At 40.6% G+C, this 10,957-nt stretch overlaps 1 protein-coding gene across 1 annotated transcript; it reads left to right on the top strand.

Annotated features, from left to right (window-relative positions):
- Window positions 1–6,884: 6,884 nt before the first annotated feature.
- On the top strand, window positions 6,885–10,031 carry LOC310966047 (PAK4-inhibitor inka2-like). Its single transcript, XM_083939844.1, has 3 exons — window positions 6,885–7,009; window positions 7,113–7,146; window positions 8,570–10,031. The coding sequence occupies exons 2-3, from the start codon at window positions 7,129–7,131 to the stop codon at window positions 9,548–9,550; spliced, it is 999 nt and encodes a 332-aa protein (XP_083795970.1). The 5' UTR covers window positions 6,885–7,009; window positions 7,113–7,128; the 3' UTR covers window positions 9,551–10,031.
- The last annotated feature ends 926 nt before the right edge of the window (window positions 10,032–10,957 follow it).

Here is a 10,957-nt window from a genome sequence, read left to right on the forward strand (position 1 = left end):
TCTTCCGCATTCTTTTTTCTTTTGTTACTTTTATGTTACATAGTAACATTGTTTATGTTTTGTGGTGGATTCAGTTTCAAACATAAAAGCAAAAGACGTACTTTGGGTTTAGAATAGAATCATTACACAATGACCCAATAATTTTAGTAACAAAGCAATTTATATATAATATATACACAAGCTAACATTGGCAACTGTAAGCTACTGGTTAACCAGACCAAGTAAGGCTTAAACAGCAGAACCTCTTGAGTGTATGAAATTGAGTAAGTGTGTTTTCATTTTTAAGAGGAAGAATGTGTTATTTCTTCTTTCAAAGGTTACATAATCAATTAGTCCTGGCCTTTAAAAAAATCTGTACATTAATTTATGGTGTCAGTGATGGAAGAATTATTCAGATCCTTTACTTAAGTAAAAATACTAATACCTCACTGTAAAAAAAATTACAAGTAAAAGCCCTGCATTCAAAACCTCAAGTAAAACATGTATTATCAGCAAAATGTAAATGTTTTCATCGTACAATAAAAATGTTCCCTGTCAGTGTTTAATATATTATACAGTATATGATGCATCAAAGTGTATGTTGCATTTTATTGCTGTAGATTTTTATGGTTGTGCTAATTTAAACTACAGTAACTCTTTATCAACGATGCATCACATTCTATAAGATCATCATATGTTCGTAGCCTCGCTGTCCTGTGAGAACCACAGATCTTTAAAAAGTCAGCTTTTCATAAGCTCACAAAAACAGCTGTTTTCAGCTTTCTGGTGATGCATTGTCTACCTCATTCAAGAGGGGAACAGTTAATCAGAAAAATAAACCTGTTTTTTGTTTTCACTGGACATGAAGGGTATAAGAATTTATATAAAGTTGCACAAAAGGGAAATACCCAAGCAAAGTACAAGTTCCTCAAGTTTACAGTTACATTCCACCACTGTTGGGCATAATGATTTAGTTTTATGCAGACAGCAAACGGGTTGACCCAACCACAACTTCCACATGTCTTTAAACTGGCTGTGGGCACCATCTAGTGGATTATTGAAGTACATGCCATCGATTGTTTACACAGTGCTCAGTGCTTGGTCTGGCTGTTGTTTTCTCTCTAACAAATTGGGCATATTAACTATGACCGCCTAATTGGTAGCTAACTTAACACAGTGACAAGGACACGACGCTCCGAACTGTAAAGAGATCTCACCAACTGACTTTCCAGATGCAGAGCTGGGCGTTATCTTTCCTTTAACCTGAAGTTGTCTGTCTCTGAACTGAGTTGGTTGAAAAAAAATATTATTGTCAAAGAGTTTGAAAGACATATTTTTGTTAGTGGTATCCACACCCGCCTGAATGGTCTCCAGCACCTCCTGACTATGTCATAAAGACAATCTGACGAGAAGAAATGACAAGGACAGACAGTGTATTGTTAAGACCAATACTGTCCTGCCCTCCAGAATAGTAATACTTTTGAGACCGGTTAAGAACAAGTGACAGGGAACTAAATAGAACTGCAGAGAAATATGACATGGGAATTGGCAGCATAACAACCCACATATGCATTCATACAATGTGAAAGATTACGGAAAGGGTGTCGCTCCAGACTAAGTCTGAGGAAAATACGATGTATACAACCACTGGAGCTTGGAGCTTCTATGGAACATGGACAGTTACATCTAAATAACTATATAAATAAATATAGAATAAATACAATTTCTCAGAAAGGTAATTACTGATCGAAGGCCTGTGAGCAGCCGTTGTGGTTAAGACCCGTACCATATGCTGTGGCTGGCGGTTACTCCTCTCTCGTTCTCTTTTCAATGCCCAAACATTATTTTAAAAAAGAAAGAAAAGCTGAAACAAGTCTTTGGACATGTTAATGTGCTCCTGCAGGACAAAAACTCTGGTAATAACTCAGAGGAAGAATGAGGAGTGAATAAATAAATGTAGGCATATACAATTGGAGTCCTTGTTGAACGCTAATGCATGCATTTGAGACCTTTCCAGTGTACCATGATTAGATATAAACCTTAATCAAGTGGTGTGACACTAACCATCTCACTTTAAATGTCACTGAGACAAAGGAGATGGTCCTTTCCCTGAGGCAAGTGACCGACCATGAGCCAGTGGTAATGTAAAACCAGAGTCAGTTGTCCTCATACGAACTCTTACGTGTCTCACATAGACGACCTTCTGTGCTGTAAAACTAACATTGATAACCTGTGCAACAGACTGAAGCAGGTAATCTACTCTGTGTGGTGAGTGAGGCTTCATGAGGCGAGGCGCCACATCATTCTGATGTTCTACCAGGTCATCCTCATTAGATACAGAGCTATGGTTTGGCAGCCTAACAGCGTAACTGAAAAGCAGGCTTGCCAGCATGCACAAAACAGCTATGAAGGTAATAGGGAAGAAAGACTATGGACCCATACAGAGCCTGTACACGCAGGCAGACATGAATCAATCAACGGCTGCTCTAGCCTCCAAGAAGCTGCCGAACTCTAATGCGAAATAAATACCAATAAACACACAAGCAGTTGTCAATGGCACAATAAGGGTACTTGGCGATTGCTCTGCAAGGGAAGCTCAGTTCCCCCTAAAATGTCACCAAAATGGGAAAAAAAAGCGGTGAAATATGTACTGCTGTGTGTACATTTTATTGACTAAATACTCGCTAAAAGGCCTTCATCTTTTGTTCAGAACCAGCTTCTTATCACAGGTAACCAGCGCAACTTCCTTCTCATTCATTGCCACAGCTCCACAGAGCTTCACACAGGCGGACTCTCAGCTTCTTCAGACTTCAATGGGGAAGCATAGAGCGGGTTGTTCCACTGCAGCAAAACTAGACGCTCATTGGATCAAAGCTGAACTTTGTCCTGCCCGTCGGACGCTCAGCGTTTCTAGTGGTCTATGGTACAGTGGGCTGGCCGGGACGCTCGGCTTCTGCATGATGATTGGATGAGCTCTCTGAGGCAGAATCCTTTTTTGATTGACAGCTAAATGAGCGAATCAACGATCTTGAAGAATAAACATCTAGCGGAGCATTTTCCAAGATTTTTTCATTCCGTTGTTCTGAACTGATCCGGAGACTTTACCGATCCCCAGAGACTTTGTCTTTGTTAAAAGCGTCTAGGGTTGTGTTTGGGGACTCTTCTGTAACTCTGCGGTTCCTTTCCCCAACGAGCAGCGGCAGCTGCAAAGCTTCTTCCCCGTCACGATCACTCACACTCGCAGGCGGTCACACTTCACAGTAGCCTGGTGCAGCAGCTCCAGCTGGGCCAAGGCCGATTAAGCAGCCTAGCTCTGCTGGCCATTGAGAGGACACTGGTTAAGTCCCTGGAAAAGACGCCTAGTTGGTACGACAAGGTCACAGATCATTTTCATGAAAAGAAACGAAGGCTAGAATTTACATATAAATAAACACATTTATGATGTAGGTCAGAAAAATGAGCTTCCCCTCCTTGAAAGACCAGCAACCTAACCATTAACAAATGATCAAAAAAGTTACTGACTTTGTGTGATTAGTTCTCACTTAATAGCTCTCTTGAGTTAAGGAATGTTAACTCACAGTTACTTCATACATTAATTGATAAATGACTAAATTAGCTGGATTCCTCTTACATAAAAGTTTATTTCAGGACCAGTGGTGTGTAGCACAGAAAGATGGACTAAAACCAAAACCATCTAGTGGGTAGGCCTACCGGTTGACAAATTAGATCTGTCCAAAAGTACTATTGGATGTATTCTCGTAGAGAAATGACTATTTCATTTTCAGAGGCTGAGCAAATGTATGGCCCTGAAATAAGATTTTATGTAAGAGGAATCCAGCTGATTTGGTCATAAATCAATTGATGTATGCGTAGCTGTGAATTAACATTCCTCAACTAATGATCAATTCACACAAGAACTAATCACATCAAGTCATAGTAACTTGACCATTTTTGAATGGTGAACAGGAGCTCATGAGACATTCTGCATTAAATCCTCAGGAGTCATGCATTAGTTAAGCTAGACTTAATTGCATGAGTTGTACTGTTACTGTAAAGTGTTACCAGTGTGATATATATATACATTATATATATTAAAAATAAAAACAGCAGCAGATCAACCCAGAATCTACTAGAATCCCTTTTTTAAAAACCCTTTAGCAGTTCTTTCTCTAGAGGGCACTGCAGTTCTGTATGTGAAAGACTCACCCACTCTGTCCTCCAGCCCCCCAGAGACACAGAACATTACAGATTTTGCACACTCAACAATAAAATAAAACGTTTTGTTGTGTTTAGTTTGGTAAATCTTTCAAAGTACAATTCTTCAAGGCAAGTTTTTTTGTTAAAGCATCAACTGACAACCATTTCATGTTGAAATGTTCTCTTAAATCAATTATTCTAGTCATGCATTCAAGCTCTAAGCCACAGCTGCCGTAACACCTGTGAAACGGGGCTGTGGATTCTTTTCTCAGTTAATTAATTGAATTGATTGTTTAGTCATGTCACGTAAGACCGGAAAATAGTGAAAATATCCATCCCAGCATTTCAAAGTCCATGTTGATGTCTTTAAATGTCTTGATTTATCAGTCCCAAACCCAGAGATATTCAGTTTTATATGAAACAGAGAAATGCAGAAAATCTCCATATTTGAGATACTAAACGGCACTTTCTAACATTGTTGCAATGAAATTACTTTACAGTTTTACTTATTATCAAAATAGTTTTGTCAACTAGTCAACTAACCCTAAGTACTAAACTTTACTGTGAAAATTAATGATTCAAACCCAAAACCAGACATGAAAATAACAGTGACAAACAAACAGTAAATCTGGTGCTTTAAACATCATCCAGATGATGTGGACCTAAGCGGACCTACTGTACCTGGAGCTGTTTCTGCTGAACACATCAGAACAAAATACTGATTATCTAAGGGCTAAATGACCATCACAACTGCAATATTTACACATAGCAATATCAAGAGAAAACTGGTAATTGAATTATAAAATCAAGTATAATAAAGAAGGAGAGTAAACTATTCATCAGTGACCTTAATGGCCATGGATTGGGTTCAAGTTCTCATATTATAATTATAACCATTAGGCATTCCTATCAGCAGAGATGCTCAGAATAATGGCCAGCCCTTTGAAATCATTCCATTAGCAGCCCTGTGTAATTACTTAATGCATAATGTAGAGTGAATGGGCTGCTGGCTTTTAGAGTGGAGGCGGCACCATCCTTCATTGTGTGTGTGTGTTTTTTGGGAACATAATGTTGGTTTAGGTGAAAGCTCCAAGGAACCTGCCCTCTCTAAGGTTAGTCTGTACTGTACAGTAGCCTACACTGTGTATTGAAACTGCATATGAACAAGGATTAGAAAGAGAATTAAATAGGGGAAGTCAAAGGACAGTTTTTTCTGTCTTAAGCAGCTTAAAATCTCCCTGAAAGAGTTAAATCAGAGCAGAGTGTAAAACATATGTGTGAGGGTCAAGTTGGTTTAGCAGGTTTGGACATGTCGCAGTACCTGTATGCTAATGTTGGACTTGCTGTGGAGACAAATCTGCACTTGAACAGCAGGCCATCCGATCTGGACTAACCCTCAACACCAATGAACTGATGCATTCCTATCAGATCTACATAAACACAAACCCAGCTGAGTAGTGTGAATGGAAGGTCGAGTGGCCAACGACTGTCACAATGACAGGCTCAATGCCCAGTTAGGGGGCAGATTATCACCTTTACATTTAGGCATTTGTTTATGCTCTGAAGTGATTTACAATAAGCCCCCAGAGGGACAAGCTTCTATTAATCTACTCAAATTGCAAGCAGCAAAAAAAGGAGTGCAGTGGTTAGGATTTTTGCAATGAGACTTTAAAACAATCATGCAAAAGAAAAATAAGTGATGGGAAATTAAAAACTATATCTTAGAAGCATTAGCATTTTCACAAGTTTCAATTACACACACATGTGCATCATAAATGAGCTTATACAGTTAGTTTGTTAATTAATAGGTTAATTGACAGATATTTGATTAAATGCTGAAGAAAAAATGCCCAAAACCCATTGGATCCATCTTCTCAAGTGTGAATATTTGATAGTGGTGTAAAGTAACATTGACTCAAGTAAATACTGAAGTACAATTTTGAGGTACTTGTGCTTCACTTGAGTAATTTCATTTCATGCTACTTTATACTTCTACTCCACTGCATTACATTAGAAATATTGTACTTTTTTAACCCCACTACATTTATTTGGCAACTTTAGTTACTTTACAGATCCAGATTATTAATACAAAATATTATCAAAAAATCAAATAACATGAATTGTTATAGATTAAATTACACATCAGTGTATAAAGTAAAACAGTGCCACCTTTATCAGCTGCTACAGCAAGGTTATATTTACATTAAAATATCAATAATTATAATCCAATAATATATTATTATATGAGTATTTATTAATAAGTACTTTTATTTAAGTAAAAGCTGAGTACTTCTTCCACCACCGATATTTGATGGTTTTCTTTGTATTCTATGATCGTAAACAGAATAAAATTGCATTCTTGTGATCATGACCAGAGAAACACAGGTATTAAGATTTAAGCTGATATTTCGCCTAAAGATTTGCTTTTAGAATACAAGTCTACAAAACTGTTCCGGATTATCTCCTGCAATTCCGCTGAGCTATTTTTTTGTATCCTCTGGTGGTCTAAAGAATCTATTCGGGATTTTTCTTTGCATCCCCTGTAGTAGTGTTTGGCTGCACGCAGAGGTGGGTTTGTAAATGAGCTTGTGCCTGAGTTTCCTGCGCTGTGATTGGCTCGTTCAGACGCAAGTCGCTGTAACTGGCTGCTGCGCGCGGAGCTGTAAATAAAAAAAGGAGGCGAGCAGAGGTTGAACGTTTCACTCAGTCGCACATCTGCCTCTGTTCTAAGAGTCAGGACCGGGATCCCCACTGGTGACACTGTCGCCCGAACGAACATCGTCCTCTTTTTTCCTGGGACGTATATGATTTCCATAAGACTGCCACATTAGAAGTGAGTGTGTTTTGTTGCCTACTTTTTTATAGAAGTGATTTCTTATAGAGCGATGTTGTCCGTGAGGTCTTGTTTTAAAACTTGTTCATCATTTTTCTTGCAGGATTTGAGTTTTACGGATGAGAAGAGACGAGATGGTGAGTTCGTTTTCTATTTATAATCTCTTTTATACTTGTTTTTTTAACATAAAGACCGATGCGCATTTATCCCAGACTGGATATTCCATATAAAATATTACTATAGAAGATCAGTTCCAATATGGAGAAAACATGTGCCAGCAGACGGCTGAACGGTCAGTGATGCTCAGATGCCTGTAGTGATTCAACGTCTTTGTTGGAATAAATAGACAGTTGTTTCTGCAGCATACGGAGACGTTTAACTGACATTCACTGTTTTTCATTAGGCTACATAACACATCATTTATTTTTTTCTCACACATGTATTGCACGCACTGCTTTGTTTGTTCTTTCTCAAGTTCTTGCAACATCTCACAGAGTTATGATGAAAACCAACTTGGGGACAGAAGGTCTTGCAGCAGGGTCAAAAACTTAAATGTAGTTTAGTGTAGACTCAGAGCAGAGAGGTCGTTACAGGTTCAAAGGTTAGTATACTGACATTAGTTAAATTGGCTTGTAATGGATGTGACCTCTATATGGCCACATATGAACCTACATCCTGTGGTTCTCCTCTGGAGCTTTCATATATCTCACCTCCCTGTCAGCTCAGTCTGTTTTTTTTTTAATGAAAGTGTCACATTAAGTTCCAGCGCCGTTCTCGAATCTGATAAAAGAAGCAAACAAACTCATATAGGGAAGCTGTGCTTGCGTATTATCCCATATAAATCCAAAGATCAGGCTTTTTTTATAAAGAATATGCAAGCTCATCTTTCTTCCTTTGCTTCACATCTACTCTTAAACTCCCTCACACATGCTGTCACATGATCTCTTGAGCCCTGTTTGAGTTTGGGAGTGAGCCACCACTGCTCACAGTGCTGATTCTGACCAATCAGCACAGTGAGTCAGAGAGGAAACAGGAGTATTCTTTTCCTCAGCGCGTCACTGATGAATTTCATAGGCGGGCACACTGCACCCTTAAAGAGGCAGAACCCCTGTAGCTTAATCTAGATCCACAAGACCCCAGTTACTACATGATATACTGCAGATGTTTTTACTTTGCTCCTGCAGTTGTCTCAGTATGTAGAGAAATAGTTGAGGTTAGACCTTAGCGCAGCTCTCCGTGTAATAACATCTGTCTGGGGTTTCAGCTGAATCACGCCTGAGTCAAAGAAAATAGGGCGTTCACTCGTGTTGTTGGCGTGGTTGAGAAAATTAACGGACAGATTCATTTGCTTTGTGTGGCTGGCCTTCAAGATTACAATAAGAGAAAAGGTCTTCTCTCAAAGGTAGAAATGTACTGCCTGCAAGCCTGAGCGTGCCCACAAACTCTGCATTTACTCTACTTAGTCTTATTGATAAAGCTGCTGTTTATCCAAAAAAGCTCATGTGCCATGGCGTGTGATTATTGACAACTTTTATCTGACTCTTTCTTTTGTCTTCTCAGCTATGCCTGCGTGACTCAAGTGATTGCTTACGGGAACATATGCAGTACATGATGAGGTCACTGCAAGACCTGAAACAACTACGGAAAACCTGCCCCGCAGCCAGACGCCCCCTTACCACCCAGCTTCCGGCTTTAGTGCGCCACTCTGCAGTGGCGCGTGCATGTCAGCAGCGAGCGCTGCAGCGAGAGCAGCGCACTTGCCTGCGGATGTCTGATGCCAGCACGTCTAGTACGTATGACTCAGCCTGCTGCCTGGCGAGTCCTCTTGAGGAGGACGAAGACGACTCGAATAGCCGGCTGGGCCTGAGCCTCAGACTGGGCCTGGGCTCTCCCAGCAGTCAGAAAAGTTTGGAGTTTGATTCGGGCTACTCTGAGGCATCTTGGCAGGATGAAGGGGTGGTTCTCAGGAGGACTAGGAATGTGCGGGTGTCATCATCTGCCTGCCTCCGAACAAACAGAGCGCCGAGCGGTCGCGTCCGACCCAAGTCCACGTCTGACGCCTGTCTGGAGAGGTGGACATCGTTTGAGGTTGTCGACCCAGAGGACTGGACAAACTCTTTATTGACCAGAGGACGCAACCGCCAACCTCTGGTTCTCGGCGACAACAGCTTTGCAGACCTCATACAGAACTGGATGGATTTGCCAGATTGCGCCGAGCCCATAGAGCGGAAACCGAATTCAAGAAATAGGCTGGGAAGAGGTTTCTTTGTCAACATGAGGAGGAGACTGGTTGGGTTTTCTAAGAGCGTAGAGGACAGAGTGAAGATGAGATCCACAGACTCCGCTCATGTTAACAGATCGGCAAACGCTCCAAAACGTCTGTCCTGTCCAGTCGTGGCATCGCAGCCCAAAGTTCCTTTTTTCCACCAGTCTCACTCAGGCATTAATGAGATGGACTCAGATTTTTACCAGTTCGCAGCCCTCATGAAGTCACGCAGCCGGCAGCCCATAATCTGCAAAGATATCATTGGCTACGTCTGACATTCATGCACAGAATGGACAATACTTCAGAGACACTTGATTTTTTATATGAGCCCCCCCACACAAAAACACACACACACACATTTTATACGCTGTGACTGAGCTAATACAAATAAAGATGATCTCACAATTTAAACTCTACATACTCTTGTTTATATAATTCTTGTATTGCATGTGACACAGGATATGGTTGGTTGGTTGATATCATTCTGAATTCCCGGAATTGAATTTTTATTATTTGAATGAAGCTTCTGCCACAGCCATCTGAGTTTTGTTACAGCTCATTACTGCCAGACAGTCACTCCTTACTGCAGGATTAAAGGAGTTCTTTCTGTCTGTGCAGTAAAGCAAATTAATGTGGGCTCATTTGTTTTCATTAGAAATGTAATACTCTGGGCAGGCATGATGGAGTTTGTAGATGCACGCTTGAGTGTAATTGGTGCATAATAAAAAAAAGATAAATTAAAAACGTGATAATATCTCAGATGTGCAGACTTGCAGTGATTCCAGGACTAATAAGTGCATTTGAGTTTGTGAGGTTCATTTTAGAAAACATTTTGGAGCGTGCTGCTTAGATACAGAGACACTGAAAATACATCTCGTCTTACTCAACATTAACTCGAATCCTTTCGAGAGGCTTTAAACGGGGCGATGGAGGTTTTTTACAGGCCAGAGACGGAGTCAGTATCAACAGAGTGCTGTGTGTGCCTGATGAGGTAATTCCCCATGTGTCCATGCAGAAAGAGGTGAAGAGAGGCAAAGCAGCTGGGTTGCAAATGGAGCGCAGGTTTGCTCTCCCCTTTGCTTTATGAAGCATAACATCGCACTAACAGCCCCTTGCTTCATTTAACTTGCTCTTATTGTGGCCTCACAGGTGGTACCGACTCATCCACAAACATTGGTTAATGGTACTATTAGTTCTGGGAAAGTAACAAAAACACTGATGCACAGAGTGACATATGTGCCGAGATAAGCTAATGATCACTTCACCTTTGCCTTTACATATTCGCTTCATCCATCAATTCGGAGGAGAAATAGCACCAGACTTTGTAAAGATAAAGAATATTCCCCAAAAAAGGGATTTCCCACGGTCCCTGCTTGCAGTCAGCCTCACCAATCATTTCTGATACAGAGGGCATGGGAGGTTACAGAAGAGAGATGGTTCTTAGTGGGTGCCGTTCGTCTCCTGCCTGCTTATCTAGGTCTCCTGGTGGTATGTCACTGCGGCACACTATTGAGCGCTCAGCAGGGATACAGTGAACTCTTATCAGAACACAGCTGTAACACTCACCTCGCAGGGGGTATTTGTAAGTGTGTGACAACCCATGATGGAAAAATTTAAAATCTTTGCAAAGAGCGATTTTTCTGACTCTGCTTGCTGATTTCACCCCTTTTTAGCACATACTG

Source organism: Echiichthys vipera (assembly GCF_963691815.1).
Source record: "Echiichthys vipera genome assembly, chromosome: X".
NCBI lineage: Eukaryota > Metazoa > Chordata > Actinopteri > Perciformes > Trachinidae > Echiichthys > Echiichthys vipera.